We start from the raw sequence: 26,181 nt of genomic DNA, 5'->3' as shown, positions 1-26,181 counted from the left end.
TTTAACTTCATTTTCAGCAAGAAAGGAAGGTCGCACAGGTAGAAACAGCAAAAATATACTTATATCTTGAAAGTAGTCGCTTTTTTCGATTCTCTGCTGCTAGCACCACTCTGCAGGACCACGAGGAGCTGTTGCTGAGTAGTACATCATCTCACTGGTGTCAAAGAAGAAAGCTACAACAGCAGAGGTCTTGAAGGTACTAGGTTTGATGGCGGCAGCAATCCTGGCTGTACCACTGCAAGGATGCATATCCGAATCCTTCAATGGCTCCTCTTTGCTCAGTGGTTCTACCAAAAGCTACCAATGCACTACATGATTCTCGTCACAGATTCTTGCAAGAGAGACCTTCAGTGGTGGTTGAAGTCTCTTCATGTTACAGTCGGAAGACCCTTTGTCCACCCCCCCCCAGTAGCCACTGTGACCACGGGCGCTTCCCTGATAGGGTGGGGGGGGTGCATTTTCAGGGAAAGACTGCTCAAGGCACGTGGATGGATCAAGAGTCACATCTGCATATCAGTGTTCTGGAGTTGAGAGCGGTACTTCTGGCGTTGCAGTTCTTTCAGGACTCTCTTCCTCTAGGGACAATTGCAATTCAGACGGACAACATATCAGTGGTCTATTACTTGAACATACAAGGCAGAACCAAGTCTTACCCCCTTTGTCAAGAAGCACTCAGGGTATGGCAATGGGCTGTGTCATCCCACCGTTTTCTGATAGCAATGCACATCCCGTGGAAATCCAGTGTGATAGCGGACAAGCTAAGCAGGGCAATACTGTTGCCTCACGAGTGGTCTCTCAACCAGTGAGTTGCGGATCTGATTTTCCGCAAATGGGACCAGCCTTGCTGTGACCTCTTTGCCAGTCACATCAGTACCAAATGCAGAAGCTACTTTGCCCTAATACCACCTCCGGGACATTCCCCGAGAGATGCACTCGTACACGATTGGCCTCCGGGTCTTCTATATGCATTCCCACCTATTCCATTGATACCCAAGGTTTTACAGAAAGCAAAGTTGCTGGGAAGGACAGTTATCCTCATAGCTCCCTACTGGCCTCAACAGATTTGGTTCCCCTTCCTTCATCATTATCTACTGGAGGATCCATGGATCCTGGACCCAGCTCCGGAACTTCTGACACACCCATCAGGGGACCTCCATCCTTCACTGCAGTCCCTAAAACTGACTGCTTGGCTAATCCACTTCCCCTAATTGCCAGGCTTCATTCGCTCTCAGATGATACAAGACAAATTCTTTTGTCTTCTCACAAGCCATCCACCAGGAAACTATACCGCAGTAAGTGGAACAGGTTCTCAATTTTGGCCAATATACAGAAAATCGACCCTTTCTGAGCTCCTCTATCATCAATTTTAGAATTTTTGACAAAGATTTTTAAAGAAGGAGCAGCAGCTGCCACACTTTGAGTCCAGTTGGCCACCATATCAAATTTTCACCTTGGATTCGATGGGTTGAATGTTATGGGCCATAAGTTATCTAAGGCTTTTCTTAAAGGTTCTTTTCACATGAGACCTCCTGTCAAAATCCCTTATTCTCCCTGGAATTTGAATTTTATGCTGTCTCAAATTATTTTTCCCCCTTTTGAAGCAGCATCTTCTTGTGATCTCAAATATTTGTCCTGGAAGACTATATTTTTGGTAGCCATTATTTCTGCCCGCAGAGTGTCAGAACTTTAAGCATTATCTGTCAGGCCTCCTTACATGATCTTCCATGCTAATAGAGCACCTCTCAGAACAAACCCCTCCTTTTTGCCTAAAGTCTGTTCTGAATCCAATATCAGTCAGGTCATTCAGCTGCCAGTCTTTTTTCCCAACCACTCTAACAAATTGGAATACATGCTGCACAAACTTGATGTACACAGACAGCTCAGATTTTATCTTGACAGAACTAAGGATATTAGAAAATCAGATCAACGTTTTGTATCCTTTTCGGAGGCCAGAAAAGGTAATCCAGTGGCTAAAACAACTCTATCTAAATGGTTATCAGATTGTATATCCTTTGTTTATGCGAATGCAAGCATGGCATTGACACACAAACCTAAGGCTCATTCTACCAGAGCCGTTTTTACATCTTCTGCCTTTCAAGCTAAATAGCCCCTTGACAATATTTGTGCTGCAGCCACTTGGTCTAAGCCTCATACCTTTATCACACATTCCAAAGTAGATAAAGCTTCCAGGGACAGGTCTTCCTTTGGTTCCATGGTACTGAAAAACGTACTTCCATGCGCCATCCAAGATTGAGGGTGCTGGGGACTCTACCCATCAGTGAGAATAAACGGCGAGATTTAACAACTTCACATAAAAAACTTATGTACTTACATAACGTTCCATGTGAGTTGTTTATCTTGCCTTTATTCTCACGTCGCTCCCTCCTTCTCCCTCTTGGCTGACAGTTGACTTGGAGGCTAGTACCATCCTGGTTATTCAATATTTCTTCTTCCCCTTCGAGAGGTGTTTCCTTATAGAAGTAAATAAAAGGTTATATATACTCGCAGCAAACAAGATCTGAGGTAATTCCAGCAGTGCATTGTGGGATAAGGGGCTTGGTCTTGAGCTACTGGCAAACCCTGAGCTTTGCTATCGGCCGTGTCGGAGCCGAGGATCGGCTCCAAACCCATCAACGAGAATAAAGGCGAGATAAACAACTCACATGGAACGTTATGGTAAGTACATAACTTCTTTTTCCTCCTTAATCCAATTCAAGTGCAACTTGGACAAATGGATGGGAAACCAGAAATTCATCCCTGGTTCGGCACCTGTGCCTCTGATGCAAACAGGTAACCTGTAAATGGTTCATCGCCTAGGCCCATGCTTTCACTTATCGAGGGTATCAGAACTTGACAGAGATTTGGGATGCATGGCTAGGCTTAAAAAGGCCCTTGTGGTAGTTAGCCTAGTAAACACCTATGAACCTATAAGAAAAAAAGATTAATAGAGTAGGAAACAGAAACAGTGGATTGGGACCTTTCAGAGAGTGTGGGGCTGAAATTGTTATTTTGGTTGTCACTGGGGTGTCTGCAGCGGGTTGCTAACCTCACACACACAGTATGCTCACATGCTTTCCACATAGTGCAGTCATAGTGATATGCTGTGTTGAATTAACTTTGCCCATTGCGTATATAAATAGTTTGCGTATTGATCCTTTCAGATAGTCTCCTGGGACATGGGTTTTTCTTCTGACAATAATAGCAACAACTGAGGTTTAACTAGTAAACCTATATCTGAAGGTTGCAAAGGAAAGATGTGATTTAACTGGGCACTTGCCAGCTCTGGCATCATGAGTAAGAGTAGGGGTCTTTAAAATGCAGCATTTTTTGAAATAAGGTATTACAGTACCTAGTCATTGCTCTGTATCAGTGTTGAGGCAGGGCTACCTGAGGACAAAAGCATTTATGTAGAAGGGTACATACTAGAATGGATCTCATACCCCTTGCTGAGTCAGAATATGAATAGGGGATCTAGAGTTAAAACCCACTTAGGTGTTCAGTCAGGTGCTGGATGACAAACATCCTACCCCCCACCCCAAATTTTGTTGACCGGGATGTCAGTCTTGGTGCAGGTAATATTTATTTATTTATTATTTATTTATTTCCAGTTTGATTACCGGGGAAGTCTACTGGGCCCAGAAAGCCTGTTTTCAGTGGAGGCCCAGGGAGAAAAGCTCCATGAAACAGATTACAGTAAAGATAGCAGGCCAATAAAAATAAAAGTACAAGTACAAATACATATCACATAATACAAAGCGTGAGGAATATTGCCCATAGTGGAAAAATATTGTGTAGACACATTTTAACAAATTTGCACAGTTAGTCAACAATCAAAAGCTATTTTCAACATTTACAGATTGTGAGAGATCATATGGGAATTAGTTATAGAAGGTTATAGCCAGCTGTAAGGTGCTTAGGAACTCAGGAGGATACCCTCCGAGGGGCTTTTGTTAAAGAGTTCTAGATAGGGAGAATGCAGTTACATTTCCATTTGGAGGAGAGGTAGGTGTAAAGCTGAGTTTTGAAATTGTTTGTGTTTGACATTGTCCTTAGTGTGGAAAGGAGAGAGTTCCATTTCTTACCTAAGGAGAAGGAGAGGAGAAGTTGTCCAGCAGGACGTTTAGGTTTGTGGACAGTAAATAAGCTTTGGTGTTCAGATCTGAGATTTCTATTTGCGGTGTATGGGGGAAGGATGTTAGTTAGAGCGGGGCATTTGGTTGGATGTGCTGTAGTGAGCTGGAGGAAGTCCAGGTAATTTGTGAATTCTAACCAGTTGAGGGATTGGAGGGTAACACAGTGATGAGTGGAATGTTTGGTTTTGGTGACAAATTTAGAAATTTTATTATAACAGCTTTCATGTTTGGAAGTGATGGAAGTGGATAGGTTACTTAGTAGTGGAGTGCCGTACAGAAGGAAGGGAAGGAGGTAAGAGGAGGCCAGAGTATGCCTGGTAGAAGTAGAGAGGAAGTAGTTGTTTCTGTATAGCATACCTAGTTTTTGGTGGGTTTTCTTTATATTTTGCTGAATATGGATGTCGAACTTGAGGTGTTCATCTACAGTTACACCGAGTAGTTTGGCAAAGGGAACAAATTAGATTGGAGAGTTGATTTGGGTAACGACTTGGGAGGAATTTTTATCAAAAGAGAAAGATTTTGAGGGTGTGAACTGTAGTATTTTAGATTTGTTAGCTTTGAGAGAAAGGTGATTTTGTCGCATCCAGATCTCAGTAGTTGAGAAGGCAGTCTGAGTTTTAGATAGGAGTTCAGGGAGTTTAGAGGCAGAGCAGACAAGTGTAGAGTTGTCTGCATATTAGATGACTTTAGCATTAGGAATAACAGTGAAAGTTATTGATAAAGATATTAAATAGCATCGGTCCGAGAATGGACCCCTGTGGTACTACGGTAGGGGTGGGTATGAAAGGTGAGTGCCTTTTTTCCATTTCACATCCTGAGATCTATCTGACAGCTTGAGAAAGGGGAAAGTGTTTTGGGAGAGATTTAGGTTTGAGAGGTGACTTAGAAGGTGCTTATGGGAGGCAGTATCAAATGCTTTAGAGAGATCTAGGAGCACTGTGGATACTAAGTTTCCAGAATCTTGGGCTTGATTGACAGATTCTAAGAATGAGAGTAGAGCTATTCTGGTGCTATGTCCTGGTTGGAAGCCATGTTGGGTAGGGGTAAGAAGTTGACAGAAAAGGCATAAGTTGGAGGTAGATGCATTTTTCTAGGATTGTAGAGATTGGAGAGAGAAGAGCTATAGGGCAGACGTTTGAAATGTTAGTGTTTTTGCTTCCCTTGTGGAGAGGAAGAATAAAAGTGGAAGACCGAAGTTTAGGGACATAGGCTTCCTTTATGGCTCTATTAATTAGGATACTAATTGGGAGAGCTATACCATTGGCAGCAGACTTGAGAAAGGAAGAGGGTATGTTGTCAGGTGCATTGGAGCAGGGTTTAAGTTTGGTTAGAAGTCATTTTATGTAGTTAGTGGAGACAGGTTTAAGCTCAAACACAGAGGGGAAATTATTTGGGGACTTAGGTGAGGTGGAATGTAGGAGAGATGTGTCATTGGGAAAGTTTTCGTTAGGTTGGATATTGACTCTATAAAGAAAGAGTTGAATAGTGAGGCTAATTCAATTACTTAGGTCCGGACAGGGGTTATTTTTGGAGCTTGGGTTGAGGAGTGAGTTTATGGAGTTCCAAATAAGCCTAGGGTTTTGGGGCTGGTTGGACTGGAGCTTAGTCTAGTAGAATTTTTTGTCTTTGAAGATTTGTTTTTTTGCAAAGTTACGGAGCTGTGTATGTTGGAGGGTTTCGGGAAGTTTATTCTTTATTTTTTTCCTTGGTGGAGCTAGAGAATTTAGAGCATCTAGGAAAGTAGAATTAAAGTGGTCTATGGCTTTATCGAGTGGAAGGGTTTTTAGAATGTTCCAGTTCATTTGTTTGAGATAGAGAAGGTTTTGGGGTCAAATTTACTAAGGTTGCGGGTCCCGATATATTGATCTTCGTGTGGATGGGAGGTGGTTGCACGATAAATGAAAGCTGGGAGATGGTCACTAATAGAGTCAGGGACAGTGCAAGAGTTGGTTATTTTATTTGGATGGGTGACTTAAGATCCAGTCAAGAGTGGATCCCGGGGGATTTGTTTTATTGAGTCTGGTGATGGAGTGGGTTAGTTGAGTAAAGTTAAAGAGGTTAATGGACAGGGAGGGTATGGGACTGTTTATTTTATTCCAGTCGATGTTTACATCACCTAGTATGCAAGTTTCAATGTTAATTTCAGCTGAGGCCTATTGGAGTATGTCTTCAAAGGTTGAGACATTATTTCCAGGTGGGATATAAAGGGCGATGATACAGAGGCTTTTGTGATTATTCATTTTTAAAAGACCAACTGTTAGTTCTGCATCGGCGAATTTAGGAATGGGGTTTGGTAGGGGAATTAAGGTAAGTAGATTGGAATAGATTAATGCAATGCCTCCGCCTTTTTTCTTTGAGCGGTCACATCTAAGAGTGTGAAATCCAGAGGGTAGGATTTCAGAGTCAGAGATGGGGGTTTGAGCCAGGTTTCAAGGATGGCTACAATATCAGGTTGGTTATGACTTAGCTATGCTTGAAACTGATGTGCTTTGTTGTTGAGACTCTGGGCATTGAGTGTGAAAAATTTAAGAGTATTGTAGGGGGATGAAAGGTTAGAGGAAGTGGGAGGATAGTTATTTGTGGGTAGGTTAGGTCCAGGGTTGGGGAGAATGTCTCCAGCTAAAACAAGGTTATTGAAGGAAGTTATTTTAGTGTGTTTTGGTTTGGATTTAGGGAATTCTGGATGGTGTAGTGTTTGTTTAAGAGTAAGTGTCTTAGCTGTAGTGAAAATAGTTTTAGGATTAAAAAGGCGCAGAGGGTTGAGCTGAAACAGAGAGGAAGAGATGGAAAAGAAATGATTATTTGTGTGAGGGTGGAGATGGTTTTGTGTGGGAGTATGGTAAGGACTAGAGAGTGGAAGCTGATTGGAGGTATAGGAGCTGGCAATGTATAAAGTTGTTAGGAGTAGTAGGAGGGAGATGGGGGTTCAGAGTGTTAGGAACAGTAAGAAAAGCATGGTTAGAAAAGGGTAGTTTAATATGAGAGGACTTGTAGTTGGAGAGAAGAGATGTGGGGTGAGAGGGGGTAGTGAAAGAATGATGTATTTGTGGGTGAAAGGAGGAGGGTAAAGAGGGGAAGGTTTTGATTGGATGGTTGACTGTGGGTGAAAGGAGGAGGGTAAAAAGAGAAATGCTTTGACTGGATGGTTGTCTTGAGTGGGTGGGGAGTGTTTGAAATAAAAGTAGGAGTAGTGGGGGTGGGTGGAAATTGGGGGAGCAGGGTAGGGGAACGGAGCCGGTAGAGCCAAGGAGAAGGAAGAAAGCCAGGGAAAGTTATCAGTGACACTGAGAACTAGCTCAGAGGTAAGGAAGCACTGGCATAAGACACTGTATGTGTTAAATTAGAAAAATGCAGAGGGTTGACAAGGGATAGGAGTTGAAAACAGGCAGTAGCAGTTTAGCAGAATATAGTAAGTATTAATAGGGCTAAAACAGGGCAGTGTAAATTAATGGAACTGTTACAGTACTTTTGGCTTGTATTAAAAGTTAGATAGTGGTTGAATAATGCCACCTGGTGGCTTAACTTAGTAAGTACAATGGTAAACTGCAAGTACTCAGAGGAGGGAGAAAGAGCCTAGGAGAGTAAAGGGAGATAAAATCCATGGTAGACTGCTAGCGAATGCTTGCAGGGTTAATATACAACAGTGGTAGGTATAGGGTATATTTTTATTTTATGGTAGGGTACATACACATTTAAAGCTAGTTCTTGGGGAGGCAGAGTGGTTTCAGAAGCTCTGCGGGATCCCCTTAGGATGAACTTTACAAAAATAGCAATATGAAACAAAAACATAAACAATACCAGGTAGTACTTACATGCGAGCACACTACTGGGGATTCTTATGAAGCAAGGCAGAAAAGCTAATACATTGAGTCTTTAACAGTGGTGTGTTAGTGAAGACAATATGGCGAAGGAGGCTGCTGTTATCGGGTAGTTGGCTTGGGTGAAGAAATGCTTATACATAAAAATTATGATTATTTTCATGAACTGTACCTTAACACTGGGTGAACAGATAGGGTGAGGAACCAGTAATGCCTCACAGTGTTTCTTCATGCTAGACTGCTTGGTACCTTAATATGTAAACAATCCTTATTTGCTTACAGAATATTATCTTTGATGACATTTATGTGGGCATTAGTCTCAGGGCGTTTGAGTTTTTTGGTTTGGTATTCTTTTGCATTCAACCTTGTGTATGTTTAGTAATAATTTCCTTTATGTGGTATAACAAAATGGGGTCATGTTCTGTGTAAGTATGCCTGATATGTTTTGAAAGCATGTTTAGTAATTGATTTGCATACAAGGAAATTAATAAATATATATAAATTCTTTTCCAAGTGTAATCATTTTAAAAGTAAGTTTCATAAATGTGCAGTATAAATGCCCTAACTGAACATCATCTTGTAAAAATGATGCAGTTGATCCTTAAGAAAACATCTTATCTCTATATTTAAGAAAGAAGGTAGAATGAAATACATAATCTGAAGGATTTTTTAAACAAATGTTGCACTTCCTAAAGTGATTTTTATTATTTCCTAGTACCCACCTCCCAGAAAGTGCCTGAAAATATGCAGCCAAGGTATCTTGAAGATGAAGGTCTCTATGTTGGTGAACGGCCTGCAGTTTCCTTGGTTAATCAAAACATTCTGGAGAACCGAATGCTGAAACAGCAAGAGGTAAAGAAACTGCTTAGATTTACATAGTGTCAGTGTTGCAATAGGTAGCACACTCATCGTTGATGCAGAAGGCTGTGTAGGTTTTTTCCCACACCAGGTAAATGGATTGCTGACACTGCATAGCAGCATAAAGAGGGTGCTGCACTCCTTAGTGTGTCATCCTTCAGATATGACATTAAAACGAGTCCTCGTCTGCATTAGTTGTTGGTTTCACAGCTGGATGTAAAAGATCCCACAGCACCTATAGAAAAGAGTGGGAGTCCTTTATTTAAATACAAAAATAATTCTTACTTACAAAATATTTACATATTTGCAATTATTTACATGTGTGCAAACACATTCATAATTTTGTTTACAATTGTGCAAAATTTCCATATTTATTAGACACCCATTCCTTTTTCCATAACCACCATCTGATTTTACTTAATATTGTTGCTAAAATCCATTTACCATTAAATATGATTTAATTTATTCTTTCATTCCATATAACATAATATAACTTTTTATATATTCTTTTAACTTATTCTTTACTTTTAGTCTTACAATATCCATGTTTAATTATGTCCATGTTTATTTCACCCACTTCTTTAATAGTTTCAGAATTTTTTTTTTACATAGTTTTCCCTAAAACCTTTCTACTCTTTTGCATTTCAAAAACACATGCCTTAGATGTTCTTCGTGTTTCACTGTTGCAGTCATCACATTTGGGTTATCTGCTTGCAGTAGCCCTCAGTCGGCCTGATTAACAAAGTCTTGGGTCCTGCGTCAGTTGCTGTCTCTTCTTCCATGACGTCAGGTCGTCAGGGGTATAAAACATGCAGCTGACACCATTACATCAGTCTTTCTTGCCATGCAGTGCCCGAAGCAGAAGCTGTTCGCAAGTGCTGGTCGGACGACTCCTGAAATTTTCGTTTACGAGCTTCAGAACCGTAGTCTTCAACTAAAGCTAAGTGCCCCTTTGGAGAAACTTTTTCTTGCTCCCTACCGATGTCAGTAAAAGTTAATAATTGCATTTGTTGTGGAAAGCAAACACCTCACAAAGATTTTCATTCGTACTGTATTCCTTGCCTAGGCCCTGACCACGACATACCTTGCTGTCAGTTTTGTGCCTTATTTAACCAATGCACTATCCGTCGTCGGTATATTTACACTTCTAAATATTTTGGTTCTCAGTTCAATTATCCAGAAATGTCATCGGTAAGCCATCCGACTACCGGCTTTCCAAAAAAACGCAAAGATAAAGACAGAGACAGCCCACCTAGGTCCAAAGCTGCCGACGATGCTTCTCCAAAGCCAATCACCAGTACGCAGTGAGGCACTTTTGCAGCCCCTGATACCCGCTACTTCTGATTCGCAGGCCTCTACTGAAACCCATTCGGAGTCCGGTATGCCATGAGGTGCTTCACCTGTGGAACCCTTGGATGGGTCCGGAGCCGCTATGCAGGCACCGGCTTCTGAGGGTGTATTTAGGCCTACGGACTTTCATATTAAACCAAAGCCTCCTTCTTCTTTAAGGCCTAAACCTCGAACCATGCCTAGAAAAACGATGCCCAGGCCGCATGCTCAGGCCTCTTTGCCTAAAAAACAAATGATAAGAATGGCTGAAGACCTTATAACTTTAATCATGGGAAGCCAACCATCCTCTTGTAAGAGATCTAGGACTGAATTTGTTTATGAATCTTCTGACCAGGATTCTGATTTTTCTGATTCTTCTGATTATCTGGATTTACCATTATCTACTTATGAGGATTCTGATGCAGAGGACTCTATTCCCTCTGTTTCCCCTCCAGAGGATTTCTCTTTTGGTGAAACCTTGCACACTCTAAGGGAGCATTTCCACTGGGAAAGCTAGGATTTCTCTGATTCAAAAAAGAGGCTTAGGGACTTCTTACTCCTGCCTCAACATAGGCCTTTAGCTATACCTCCTGTACTAGACATTGTTCATGAAGCTTTTTCGAAATCTAGTTTGGCCCCTGATCCTTTGCCTCTTGCTCCCAGAAAACCTGACAGATATTACAGGGTTCCTGATTCTCACAAGTTCCTTTTTAAAAATCCTATTGCGTATCCAGATACTATTTCACAGGGACCCAAGGGCATTAAGGCTTCAACTGCCAAAAATCCTACCCCTTCTGATAGGGACGCGAGGGCACTGGATAGATGGAGTAAGAAGGTTTACACTTCTGCAACCTTGGCCATTAAGGTCTTAAACTGTCAGTTTCATAAAGTATCAACAACATATTATTGGATTGCTTAAACAGAAAATGATGTTGATTCTTGACTGCTGAAAATAAGGATTTACAGGATTGAATGCATTCTGCTGAACAGGTTGGAAAACATAATTTGCAATGTGGGTTTTATTCATTAGAGGCCTCTTGCAGGGCTGCTGTCACTGGGTCTGTACTCAGAAGGCATGCTTGGCTGAAGGAGCAATCTTTGCCTGATCATGTTAAAGCTAAACTGTTGGATGCTCCCTTAAATCAGGACCGCCTGTTTGGCAACAAAGCTGAGGAAGTTCTTAAAAAGATGGAAGATAAAGCTAAATCTATGCAAACTGTTAAAGATTTCTTACAAGTTCACCCTCCAAGATTTAGTAGGCATTGGCCCTCTAGGAATTGGTCCTTTCCTGCTCCTTCCAGGCCTTCTCAATCTAAACCCAGATCCAGCAGAAACCCAGTTTCACTCCCAGGGTACGCACAAGACTAAGCAAGTGGGGGGCTTCCGCTTCCAAATCTGGTAGTAGTAAGACTCTCCCCTATGGAAAACTGTCTCAATGACTTGACTTAAAAACTTCCAAGCACTTCTCAACTGACTGCTCCTTTGGTGGAAAGATTAGTCTGCAGGCCAAAAGCTGGGAACTCATTACCCAGGACAAATGGGTTTTAAATATAGTGTCCCAAGGATACAGATTTCACTTCCACACATTACCAACACCCAACGGGTGGCCAGATCTACCCCCAAATCAGTGGGCAGAGGCTCAAAAGCAAATGCTGTCTCTTTTAAACATAAAGGCTATTCAAACTGTACCAGAAAAGGAAAAAGGACAATGTTTCTACTCCAGACTTTTCCTGGTACCCAGAAAAGACAATTCATGGCATCCTATCCTGGACCTGTATACTCTAAACACCTTTTTGGTGATTCCAAAATTCAAGATGCTGACTTCTTCACCAGTTGCTTCCCATGATAGGAAAAGATGCCTGGATGGCAACGCTCAATTTAATGGAAGCATACCTGCACATCCCAATCAAGGAATCTTGCAGAAGATACCTACACTTCAAAGCAGGCTACAATCACTACCAGTTCTCTGCACTGCCCTTTGGCTTATCTACTCCGCCCAGGGTATTCACAAAGTGCCTAGTCCCAGTCATTCCATTTTGCAGGCAAAGAAATATTCAAATATACCCATACCTGGACGATTGTCTAATTCAGGCAGAAAGCCAGGCTATATTTTTGAATCATCTGGCTTTTGTACAAAGAGTGCTAACTTGTCTGGGGTACACAATAAATGAAAAGAAATCACACCTGATACCCTATCATCAAATTATATTCCTGAGAGCAAGCTTGAATACAACTTCCCAGATGGCTTTCCTCATGCCAGAGAAACAAATTCATCTGTCAATCTACTTCAAACTAGTGGCCACGAAAACCCTGTTATCTGCAAGGCAAATATTGCAAGCCTTGGGGTTCATGGCATCCTGCATTCTTCTAATTCCATATGCAAGACTGCATATGAGGAAACTACAGTGGTATCTAAAAAGCCTATGGTATCAACATTCTCAGGATCTAGAAGCAATGATTCCTATCGTACCTTGCCTACGCCTGAAATTTCTTTGGTGGGCAGAGGCTTGCCACCTAAACAAGGGACTACCATTCACTCTACCCCCTGCCGCCCAAACCCTAACAACAGATGCATCAGACTATGCATGGGGGGCTCACCTGGCAGGTAAGTGCATTCAGGGCAAATGGAACCCAAGTCAAATGCATTTGCATATCAATCAAAAGGAAATGTTAGCTGTCCAGAATGCTCTGACAGCCTTCAAAGACCACATTCTTCCAGGACAATTAATGGTAAAGACGGACAACACCACTGTTATGTGGTACATAAACAAGCAGGTGGGTACCCATTCTTACCCTCTCTGCAGACAAGCCATGGCATTGTGGAACACAGCCTTGAGCTACCAAGTGCATCTACAAGCTCAATTCCTGCCAGGAAAACTAAATACACTGGCAGATGGACAAAGCAGAAACCTCATGGACCCACACAAGTGGAAACTGGAACCAAAGATTTTCAACATGCTGACAAACAAATGGGGGAGCCCAGATATAGACCTGTTTGCATCCACCCAAGAACTACCAATTGGACAAATGTTGCACAAGGACTCCCCACAAACAAGCTTGGAAAGTGGATGCCCTGTCCTTCAGCTGGAAAAACCTATCAGTTTATGCCTTTCCTCCTCTGCCTCTCCTCTCCAAAGTACTACTAAAGATCAAATAGGACAAACCAAGGATGATATTGATTGCACCAGACTGGCCTCGCCAACACCAGTACCCCCTCTTGCACAGTGTGTCACTGTTGGTCCCATGGCACCTGCCTCTGACCCCTACCCTTATGTCTCAACAAGAGCATCAGTTTCTGCACCCTCAGCTTCAAACCCTGAACCTAGCAGCCTGGCTAATTACCTAATCTCTCCCTTACCATCCCTCAGTAAACCAGTGATGGATATCATTTTAGAGGCAAGGAGGCCTAGTATTAGAAAATCTTATGCTGAAAAATGGAAAAAGATTCTGTGCCTGGAACCAATCTCAAGGGATGAGCACAGCAGTGCCCAACCTACCTCATATTTTACAATACTTAACTGAAATGCTTCACAAGGGGCTTTCTTTTTCCTCCATCAAAATTCACGTTTCAGCCATTTCATCTCACTATAATACAGAACCTCCCCTCTTCTCGCATCCACTGCTCAAGCAGTTCCGCAGAGGGGCCAAAAATTTAAGACCACCCAGGAGAGCCCCAACTCCAGCCTGGGACTTTAACTTTGTATTGGAGAAACTCACTCTTCCTCCTTTTGAGCCAGCTGCTAGTGCAGATTTAAAATTCCTTTCTTGGAAAGCAGCCTTTCTTTTAGCAATCACTTCAGCAAGAAGGGTATCTGAATTACAGGCCCTTATGACTGTGGAGCCTTTCATCATCTTTCATGCAGACAGGGTGTCCCTCAGATCCAATCCCTCCTTCATGCACAAGGTGGTATCCAGCATGGCTCTCAATCAGTCCATTCATTTGCCAACCTTCTTTCCCAATCCACAGAACAAAGGGGAACAGATACACCACTCCTTAGATGTGCACAGACAACTTAAATTTTACTTGGACAGAACTAAATCTCAAAGGAAATCTGAACAACTGCTGGTGGCATTTGCTGCAGGGGCAGAGGCGAAGGCTATTTCAAAGCAAACCATTTCTAAATGGATAGGCCATTGCATTCATTTCTGCTACAAGCACCATGGAAAACCTATCCCACAGGGGATCAAACCCCATTCAACCAGGGCTGCATCTACCTCGACAGCCTTTCTCAGAGGTGTTCCTACCAGGGACATCCTAGAAGCCGCTACCTGGAATTCTCTACATACCTTTACCAAGCATTACCATTTGCCAATTTTCTCTAAGTCCAGAGCTGGCTTTGCCACTGCAGTCATGCAGGGTCTTATAGCTGGTCCTAATGCTATCTAACTTCCTCCTCCCTTCCTTTGCTTTGGAAATCTACACAAATGTGATGACTGCAGCAGTGAAACACAAAGAACATAGTACAGTTGTGTACACTTACCATAAATGTAGATGTTCAAGTGTATTCACTGTTGCAGTCCTGGTTACCCTCCCTCCAGCCCCTTAATTTCTTTGGCTATACCTCTACTGATGTTCATCGTGTTTCACTGTTGCAGTCATTACACTTGGGTTATCCTGCTGGCAGGCAACCCGTAGTCGGCCCGAGTTCCAAAGTCTTGGTCCGGCGTCGGTTGCTGTCGCCTCTTCCTTGACGTCAGTGCGCCAGGGGTATAAAAGTTGCAACCAATGTCATTTTCTTCCATCTTTCTTGCCACACGGTGCCCGAAGCATAAGCAGTTCGCAAGTGCCGGTCGGCCGACTCCTGAGATTTTCAAAATTGAATTTCAGAACCAAAGTCTTCAGTAAAGCTAAATACCCCATTGGGGAAACTTTTTCTTGCTCCAGACCGATGTCAGTAAAAGTTAACAATTGTATTTCTTGTGGGAAGCAAATACTTCATAAGGACTTTCACTCTTACTGCATTCCTTGCCTAGGCCCTGACCACGACGTCACTAGTTGTCGGTTTTTTGCTAGATTTAATAAACGCACTATTAAACATCGGTTTGATTTTGCTTTACATTATTTTGGATGAAGATTTAATTACATAATGCCGTTGGAACAACCGATGACCGCAATGTATAAAAAACGCAAAGACAAAGAAAAAGACAGGCATCCGAGGTCCAAAACCGACGACGAAGCCTCTTCTAGGCCAGTTGCCGGTTCTCAGTGAGGCACTTTTGCAGCCCCTGACACCCGCTACCTCAGAGCCACAGGCCACAACTGACAGCCACGTGGAGACACCAAGGCCTGTGGAAACTCAAGGTATTGGGCCTACGGAAAATATACCCTCAGATGGGACCGGAGCCGCTGAGCAGGCACCGGCTTCTGAGGGTGTTTTCAAACCTTCACAGCTTACAATTAAAGCTACTACAGCAGCAAAGGCAAAGCCAAAAACACTATTAAAGACAAAGAAACAAGTGCAGCATTCTCCAGAACAGTCATCCATGCCTAAGAAACAGATGCTAAAAATGGCCGAAGACCTTATTACTTTAATCAGGGGCTCCCATCCCCCTCCTAAAAAAAGGCCTAGGCAAGACACTGATTATGATTCCTCTGATCAGGTTTCCATTTCTTCTGATTCTTTGTCTGACCAGGGCTCTTCTCTCCCTCCCTGTGAGGACTCTGATGCTGAAGAGTCCATTCCTTCAGCCTCACCGCCTGAGGATTACTCTTTTGGGGAAACCCTGCACACCATGAGGGAGCATTTCCATTGGGAGAGCCAGGATTACTCAGAATCCAAGAAAAGGCTCAGAGATTTCCTTCTATTGCCTCAGCACAGGCCCTTGGCTATCCCCCTGTGCTTGATATTGTTGTTGATGTTTTCTCTGAATCCAGTCTGTCCCCAGATTCTGTACCTCCTGCACCAGTAAAGCCAGACAGGTACTTACTGGGTCCCTGACTCTCATAAATTTCTTTACAAAAACCCCGCTGCGGACCCAGAAACTATTTCTCAGGGTCCAAAAGGGGTTAAAGCGTCCACTGCCAAAAATCCTGTCCCCTCAGATATGGATTCCAGAGCTCTGGACAGATGGGGGGAAAACGTTTACATTTCTGCTACTTTAGCTGTAAGAGCTTTAAACTGTCAGTTTCACATGCTTAAATATCAGCAGTATCTCATGTCATTGTTAAAGCAGAAAATGGTTACAAATATAGAAGATCCTGACTGTAAAGAAATCCAGGATTTATTGCATGCAGTTGAACAAGTGGGAAAGCATACTCTGCAATGTGGTTTTGATTCATTAGAGGCTTCTTGTAGAGCCGCAGTTAAAGGCTCAGTTATTCAAAGACATGCTTGGTTGAAAGAACAAAGTTTACCTGACCATGTTAAAATGAAATTATTGGATGCTCCACTACAGCATGATACCTTGTTTGGTGTTAAGGCAGAAGAAGTTTTAAAGAAAATGGAGGATAAAGCAAAGTCAATGCAAACTGTGAAAGATTTATTACAGGTTCAACCACCTAGATGTAGCAGGAACTGGCCTTCAAATAATTGGTCCTTTCCTCTGTCAGACAGGCCAAAAAGAGGCAGATACAGATGCCCAAGAGACGGATCTCAGCCCCAAGGCTCCGACAGACCTAAACAATGGGGTGCTTCAGCCCCCAAAGGAGGAGAAGACAAATCACAACCTTATAGGAAATGGTCACAATGACTTCCCTCTGCAAATACCAAGCTCTTACCAGTTGACAGCACCCCTAGGGGAAAGCTAGCACTTTTCTCAAAAAATTGGCACATGATCACCCAAGACCAATGGGTGTTGAATATAGTTTCTCAAGGGTACAGGTTCCACTTCCACATGCTTCCAAAACCAAAAGATATGCCAAACCTGTCACCAAACCAATGGGCAGAGGCACAAAAACAGATTGCAGCTCTTATGGATATGGGAGCTATTCAAAATGTTCCACAAGAAGAACAGGGCCAAGGACTCAAGACTTTTCCTAGTACCCAGAAAGGACAAAGCATGGAGACCAATACTGGACCTGTCAATCCTAAATACTTTCCTGGATGTTCCAAAATTCAAAATGTTAACACTACAACAACACTTGCCCATGCTGGGCAAAGAGGCTTGGCTAGTTACTTTGGATCGCAAGGAGGCATACCTGCATGTCCCAATCAGACAATCGTGCAGAAGATGCCTCAGGTTTATAGCAGGCTCAATGCATTATCAATTCTCTGCACTGCCTTTGGCTTGTCTACTGCACCCAGGGTCTTCACAAAATGCCTAGCACCAGTAATTGCATTTTGCAGACAAAAAGGAATTCAATTATATCCCTACTTGGACGACTGCCTTATTCAAGCAGAGAGCAAGGGCATTCTTCTAAAGCACCTGAAGTTTGTAAAAAGATTACTAATTTGCCTAGGGTACACAGTAAACGAAAATAAATCAAAACTAGTGCCCTCTCAAGAGATAATATTCCTGGGTGCAAGCTTAAATACAACTACCCAGATGGCTTATCTCACGCCAGACAAACAAAGGCAACTGACTCATTACTTTCAAATGATAGCAACAAAGACCCAGCTCCCTGCAAGAAAAATTCTGCAGGCCCTGGGTTTCATGGCATCTTGCATTCTACTAATTCCATATGCTAAACTGCATATGAGGAAACTACAATGGTATCTAAAAAGTGTTTGGACTCAGCATTGTCACAGCCTAGAGAGAATCATAACCTTGATTCCCTGCCTACAGCAGGAGTTTCGATGGTGGTCCCAGGCCTGTCACCACAACAAGGGACAGCCTTTCACCTTATCTACAGCCAGGCAGGCAATAACAATGGATGCATTGGATTACGCCTGGGGAGCACATATGGCAGGAAAATGTATTCAGGGCACGTGGCCCAAGGAACAAATGCATCTTCACATCAATTGAAAAGAGATGCTAGCTGTACAGAATGCCCTGACAGCCTTCAAGGACCTAATACATCCAGGACAATTATTAATAAAGATGGACACTACCACAGTTATGTGGTACATAAACAAGCAAGGGGGCACACATTCCTACCCCCTATGCAGACAAGCCATGACTTTGTGGAACACAGCACTGACTTACCAGGTACATCCGCAAGCACAATTCCTGCCAGGAACAAAAAATACACTGGCAGACGAACTAAGCAGAAATCTCATGGATCCTCATGAATGGAAGCTAAATCCACAAGTGTTCAACATGATAACAAGGGAATGGGGATGCCCAGACATAGATCTCTTTGCCTCCCCTCACAATTGCCAATTACAGAAATTTTGCACAAGGACTTATCACTCTCAAGCATGGAAAGTGGATGCTCTATCTTTCAACTGGAAAAAACTGACAGTCTATGCCTTCCCTTCGATGCCTCTTCTCACCAAGGTGCTTCTAAAAGTCAGACAAGAGAGGCCAAAAATGATCCTGATTGCACCAGACTGGCCACGCCAGCACTGGTACCCAGTCCTAAAGATTTTGTCCCAAGGCCCGCCTTGGCCTCTGCCTCAAATCCCTCATCTTCTGACACAGCAAAACATTCAGATTCTGCAGTCAACTCAGAACCTTAAACCTGGCAGCATGGCAGATAATGTAGCCACTCAGACTGCACCTCTCTCTAAAGCTGTTATGGATGTCATTTTGGAAGCCAGGAGAACCAGCACTAGGAAATCTTATGCGGAAAAATGGAAGAAATTCTGTGCTTGGAAGCAGGCACAAGGGCTCGACTCACTGGTCCCTAATATGCCTCAGATTTTACAATACCTGACTGAGATGTTGGACAAAGGCCTATCTTTTTCTTCTATTAAAATCCATGCCTCTGCCATTTCAGCTCATTACAATACGGATCCTCCTATTTGTTCACATCCTCTACTACAACAGTACCTCAGAGGGGCAAAGAATAAAAGACCCCCTAGGAGAGCACCAGTACCTACTTGGGACCTCAACTTTGTTGTTGAAAAACTAACACTGCCTCCTTTTGAACCAGCCAGCACAGCTGATCTAAAATTCTTGCCATGGAAAACTGCTCTGCTCCTAGCAATAACTTCAACAAGAAGAGTTTCAGAGTTACAGGCATTGATGGCTATGGAACCTTTTCTCATTTTTCACCAGGACAGGGTTTCTCTAAGGATGAATTCAACATTCATGCCAAAAGTGGTCTCCAACGTGGCCTTAAACCAAACTATTCATTTGCCTACTTTCTACCCAAATCCCCAGAATAAAGGGGAAAGACTTCTGCACTCTTTGGATATACACAGGCAGCTATGATTTTACTTGGACAAAACAAAAGCTTTCAGAAAAACTGAGCAACTGTTTGTAGCATATGCTGCAGGATCACAAGGAAAACCTGTTACAAAGCAGACAATCTCCAAATGGATAGGACACTGCATCCGCTTCTGTTATGCACAACATGGCAAATCTGTGCCGAAGGGCATTAGGCTTCATTCTACCAGAGCAGCAGCCACTTCAGCAGCTTTCCTCAGGGGGGTACCAACCAAAGACATATTAGAAGTTGCAACCTGGAGCTCAGTGCATACTTTTACCAAGCACTACCACCTACCTCTCTACTCCAAATCCAGAGCAAGCTTTGCCACTGCAGTTCTGCAGGGCTTGTTAGCCTCGCCAAATCCAATCTAGACCCAGCCACCCTACTTCAGCTTTGGGATTCTACCCAAGTGTAATGACTGCAACAGTGAAACACAATGAACATAGTACAGTTGTGTACCTACTATAAATGTAGATGTTTGAGTGTATTCACTGTTGCAGTCCTGGTTACCCACCCTCCATCCCCCTCTTTGCTGGGACTACTCTGTACTTCTCAACTCTATACAACGTATGTGGTGTATTTGCTTTTAGAAGAAGAAAATGTTTTTAGTGATATATGCATGGTTGTTTGGCATATTTTTATCTTTATAGCCTTCATATCTGGGGGCACCTGACATCTGGGGCAAGAAAAACTGAAGAAAATGGCATCTGTTGCAACTTTTATACCCCTGGCGCACTGATGTCAGGGAAGAGGCGACAGCAACCGATGCCGGACCAAGACTTTGGAACTCGGGCCAACTACGGGTCGCCTGCCAAGTGTAATGACTGCAACAGTGAATACACTCGAACATCTACATTTTATGGTAGGTACACAACTGTACTTTCTTTACTATGCTTAAAGGCTTTTTGGTGTATTTGCTTTTTTATTGGCGGTATATCCTTGTATATTTGTGTACATATGTTTTATTGCTTCCCATTAAGGGGCCACCTAACATCTGGGGCAAGAAAAACTGATGTAATGGCGTCAGCTGCATGTTTTATACCCCTGACGACCTGACGTCACAGAACAAGAGACAGCAAATGACACAGGACCCAAGACTTTGTTAATCAGGCCGACTGAGGGCTACTGCAAGCAGATAACTAAAATGTGATGACTGCAACAGTGAATACACTCGAACATCTACATTTATGGTAAGTGTACACAACTGTACTTTTCTTTTTCTTGACAATGTAAACGTATTATATCACTTTCCTTTTTATATGGCATTTTTCATTTTACTGATAATTTATCTATTACCAGTCTGCACAAAAAAATCTTGACATTCTGCTTTCTGATTATACCATTTGCTTTTTATTTTTTATAGCTTTAATTTTTTCATCTCTTAGATTTTCCAGTGGTTTTACCTAGTAATATTTTATCATTATATTCTTTATCTATATCGGTTTTTATTTTCCACAAAAATATTTTTTTTTTCTTGGTAACATTTTATGTCTTCATTTGTGCACTCTTTTTCTGTTCTACTCTTTTTTACCATACCCCAAATTTATCATACTTATATTTATGCATTTTACTACTATTCTCTCATCTTGTTCATTTATCCACTTTAACACTTTGTACAAATTTCATGAAGCAACGTATACCACTGGGTTAATTAACCCTAAACCTCCTTTGTCTTTATGTACATAAAAATTCCTATTTTTACTGGGTTTAATCTAGAACCTTATATAAATGAAAAGATTATCTGCAGTAATTTGTTTTCAAATACTGTTGGCAACATAAATACACTTGCTTAATATGGCATTTTTCACATCATTATCAAATAAACCTTTTTTCTGAATGATAATTTATATGTTCTCCGTAAAAGACACGTTTGCTTTATTACTTTTATTGATTTTTCCCATTGAATTCTACTTACATATTTATTTCCTAAGTTTATACCTGATACAGAAATTTAATTTGCTGTAAAATATATACCCCTGATCATTACTGCATTACCTAAACATTTACTTTTCTCTTTATTTAAAGCCATCCCTGTCATCTCTAAATGTTTGTGCAAATTACTACTTCTTTTATCAAATTTTTTTTGTAATTATTATAATGTCATCTGCATAGGTTAACATAACTAGAATTCTTAACCCTTCAAGTGTTATATACCCCACCTCCTTCATTTTGTAATTTATTTCACATACTATCACATTCATAACTAAGCTCAAAAAGATGAACTAAACTTGAGCCAAAACAGGAACCAGAAGGTCAAGGAGAAGACTGTATTCACAAAAAAATAAGTGCTTTCATCTCAAGCACACTACGAGACTTCATCAGATGAAATAACAATCTCCATTTTTAAATACTAGCAGTAGTAATCGGCCATTTACAAGTATTTTTGCTTTATTATTACTATATTCTGACATACATAATTTCCTAACTTTTTCACTTATGTTACATTCTTTCATTATTACCCATAAGATTTCATGTCCAGTTGTATTAAATGCCATATTAAGGTCTGCTGTCATTATTTTCACTTCTTCTTTTCTGTTCATATCATCCACAATTTCTCTTTCCATAATAATATCTGACAACCCTTCCCCTTTATAGTATATATACTATCTTCCATAATATTTCTAATTTTATTTTAAAATCTCTTCCGTATTATTTTCATAAAACTCTTATAATCATTATTATTCAGTATTGTTAGTCTCCAGTTTTTTAATTCTCTTCTGTCTTCCTTTTTCCATATGAATGTAAGTATTCAGCTACATAATTCTTTATATATAAATCCTTCATTTAACCATTCATTCAAAATCTTTATTGCCAGTCCCTTACATTTTTATACATTTCATACCCGATTCCATCTGGGCCTGCAGTTGTGTCAATATTTACTTGTCCTAATACTTTATCTATCTCATTTAAAGAAATCTCCTTTTCCAACTCTTTATTCTCTTTTTCTGTTAACTTTTTTGCTTTCCATAGTTTTTGCTACCTTCTTTTTTCTTTAAACATTTCTTGTGCATATTGTACTATACTATTCATAATCTTTTCCTGAGTTCTTTTTTCTATTTCTTCTTTTACATTTTTTATTTCTCTTATTACACCACCATCCTCTTTTACTAATCTGCTTAAATAACTCAATAATTCTTTTCTTTCTCCTTGTAAAAATATCTTTGCTTATATAACAATTCTTTTATTTTTTCTTGATTTCTTTCATGTAATTCTTTTTTTTTTTATCAAAGTACTTTCTATTATTATGATGTGAAGTTGTTCAATCTCACCGTTCATTCTTAACTGATGGATTCAAAGCTGATCCCTCTGTTCTGGTACGGCCACATGCAAACAGGAGAGGCCTTAGGTTAGCTGGCACCCTAGGCAAAAGGGCTCCACTGCGCCCCCCACCACACTACCCAGTGCCCCCATCCTGGTGTTCCTACACCAAATAAATACTGGAAAAGCACCCCTACCAGATTGGCGCCCTAGGCAGCCGCCTAGTTGGCCAATGCCTAAGGCCGGCTATGCATGCAAAGCTCGAGGTCTTCCAGTAGCTCGAGGCCAAGCCCCTATCCCATGATGCACTGTGAATTACCTTAGATCTAGTTTGCTGCGGCATCTGATTGGAGGTTCCAGTGAAAGCTCAGGCCAGTACACTTTTTTAAATTTTCTATTTAGCAGCTTATTATATAGTACTAGTAATTTTTTGACATAGGTAGTTAGATAGTTAGCTCTTATAGCTTCCTTGCAGTTCCCCTTCCCGTGTGTTGATATGTATTTACTCTTTAAATATTTGGCCTTGTTGTTTTGGCCTAGTTAACTTTGGGCAGTGTGTGTTTGTTTAGATAGCGTATTCTATATTAGTTATAGTTCTGGTTATAAGACTGTTTTAGATACTTTTATCTCAGGCTCATCTGTGTGTGTGTGTGTTTAGAGCCTCTTATTATTTTCACACTAATTTTTGATCTGCGTGAGTTTAGATTAGTATCATGGTGGATGATAAGGAGAAACATCCCAAGTCCGGTTTTAAAAACTGTCCGGACTGTAATAAAAAAAAATGTCAGTCACTGATGGGCATGTTACCTGTGTATATTGTTTGGGGGCTGTCCACTTGCAAGAATCTTGTGCCGTCTGCCATTCTTTTTTATCCAGGGTTCTGTTAGAGAGAAAAAGGAAATTAATGGACAGAGGTTTGATAAAACACCCTTTTCAAGAGGCATTGAGTGACCAGGGTGTTGCAAGCAAATCTTCTAAGCCCTCCAAGTCATCTGTTGAATGTAAGGACTCCAAACATTCAAAAAAATCTGATGAGTCTGCAACATCGGCGCCACAGGTTTCGGAGCCAACTGTCTTTTCTTTTCGGAGCCAGCCCACAGTCTTGGAGCCGGTATCCGAAGTGCCTCAGTCACCATTACTGCAGTCGGCACCATCTGTTCATTCATCTAGGTCATCTGTCAGCCTTTCAGATTTGGATATGGATCGATTGGTGCAGAAGTTTCTACAGGCACCAGACTTTGCTAAATTGTTGGCTTCGACCCAAGCAGCTTCAGAGCTGAAGACCACTACTCCTGCTTTGTCTACTCCTCCTCCGAGCCATACTGGCCCTTCAGAGCCAGAAGAATCAGACCTGTTGATCATGGAGCCTTTGGGGTTGAGGCCTGTTCCAGTGTCCTCGGCTCCATCCACTCTGACACCCTTGACACTGACCGGGGATTCTAGGAGCCGAGACTCTCCAATCGGATCTGGAGAGGATAGTCAAACTGACTTGTCAGTGCCAACTCTCTCTCTTGGGGCTTCAGCTCGGATGAGCTCAGCTCCTACCTCCAGCTCAGAGCCCACTGGCTCAGTGCGGGGGGTTTAATGGTTCCCTCAGATCTGTTCACTCCTTCACATTGGAGCAGTGGTGCCTTCGATGCCCTGAGGAGAGCTTGGTCTCCCAAGACATCCTCGACTTCAGGCCTTGCTTACTCGTTCCCTAAAGCACCTGTGTCTGCTTCTGCTTCCATGATCCAGGCTAAGCGTAGAGACCCAGAGCCCCAGGTAGCCCCACAGGGTGCCCCCTGCTCTTCCAAGACCACTCCAGAAGCCCCCACTGAGAAGGCTCCTAGGAAGAGATTGTGCAAGAGGAGACACTTGGACTCCCCACAGGAGTCTTTAACATCTGATACTGACTTGGATGAGTCAGAAGGGTCCCCATGGTCCCCCTCTGAGGATATCTCCTTTGCTGAGATACTTGAGATCCTTAGGCAGAGGGGTGAGTGGCAGTCCAAAAACCCTACTGAGGATGAGTCAGTTCTCTTGAAGGCTTTTGGGTCTCAAACCTCCACCTCGTGGGTGTCTCCGCTCTTTGATGAGCACATGCAGTTGGTTTCTCGAAGGGTGTGGGAGTCACCAGATACTACGGAGCCTGTCCGTAGGAGGCCTAACAAATTTATATCAGCCCCACTAGACAAAACGTTCTTAGCCAAAGGAGTTATTGTTGATGCCATGGTGGTGGCGGCGGCCACCAAAAAGGAAATGTCTGAGACTTCCTCGTCTATATATCCTCCTAATAGAGAGTCTACAATTATGGATAGATATGGGAAACGCATGTTCAGTTTAGCGACTTTTACTCTCCATTCACTGAACTACTTAACCATTTTACTAGGTTGGAAAGAGACCTTCTTAAGGAGTTGGGAGATACTCTTCAGGGTACAGTAGCTGCAGGAGCCTCTGATAAAGTTGCTGCCCAGCTTTTTACCCTAAATTCTATTGTCAGCTCATCCATGCGTCTCATATCCGATGCAGCTGATGGAACAAGTAGGGCAGCGGGTACAGTAATCGCTCTCAGAAGACATTCCTGGATGCGTTTGTGTTCCTTCACGGATCCCTTCAAGTCATCCTTTGTGCACACTCCCTTTGATGACTCATCACTTTTTGGGCCTAAAGTGAAGGAAACCTTGACCAGGTGTGAACAGGAGGGAAAGACTCTGTCATCGGAGTCCGTTTTTCCACCCCTACCCGACCTTATCCCAAAGTTCAAAGGGGAGGGAAAATGTGGTTTCGGAAAGCCCAATGAGACTTTCAGGACATACGTGGTGAACCCCCCCTCCAAGGGCAGAGGAGGGGGTAATAATGGAAGACGCAGCCCTTGCGGCAGAGGGGGTGTGCAACACCAGGGTGACAGAGATCACTTCTCTCGGCAACCCTACCAGTGCTTCTGCTCTAGAGGCAGTCAGGGGTCGCTTATCTTTGTATCCAGATGCCTCGCTAAAAATAACAAAAGATAGCTGGGTACAAAGTATCATTTCCAGAGGCTACTTCATACCATTCGCCACATCCCCTCCGACCATAAGGAGAATCCTGGATGTTCCATCCAGTTGCAGTGAACAGGCAACTATAGAGGTCTGAAAGTTGCTAGAAAAAAGTCATCCAGCCAGTCCCAGCAGACCAAACAGGATCCGGAACTTACTCAAGATTCTTTTTGGTTCCAAAGAAAACAGGGGACTGGAGACCCATTTTGGGCCTCAGCAGACTCAACCAATATGTAAAGAAAGAGCAGTTCCAGATGGTCACGCTTCAGTCTATACTTCCCTTCTTAGGGAAAGACAGTTGGATGTGCTCAATAGATCTCAAGGATGCGTGCTACCACATAAAGATGGCCAGGCCATCCAGAGATCACCTGCTTTTCCAGCTGGGAGCCAATCATTATCAGTTTTGAGTCCTGCCCTTTTGTCTCACTACAGCCCCCAGAGTGTTCACCAAATGCATGGCAGTGGTCACGGCTCACCTGAGGTGTCTAGGATTCCAGGTGTTTCCACACCTA

The 26,181-nt window shown here is 42.3% G+C and overlaps 1 protein-coding gene across 1 annotated transcript in view; it reads left to right on the top strand.

The window, feature by feature from the left end:
• CC2D2A (coiled-coil and C2 domain containing 2A) overlaps window positions 1-26,181 on the top strand; it is a 3,655,067-nt gene that overhangs the window by 580,696 nt on the left and 3,048,190 nt on the right. Inside the window, exon 9 of the mRNA XM_044062582.1 lies at window positions 8,667-8,803. Within this exon, the coding sequence (XP_043918517.1) occupies window positions 8,667-8,803 (137 nt within the window). The remainder of the gene's footprint in view (window positions 1-8,666; window positions 8,804-26,181) is intronic.

Source organism: Protopterus annectens, chromosome 2.part1, assembly GCF_019279795.1.
Source record: "Protopterus annectens isolate FY-2018-M chromosome 2.part1, PAN1.0, whole genome shotgun sequence".
Taxonomy (NCBI): domain Eukaryota; kingdom Metazoa; phylum Chordata; order Ceratodontiformes; family Protopteridae; genus Protopterus; species Protopterus annectens.
This window is presented reverse-complemented; position numbering and strand designations above follow the sequence as displayed.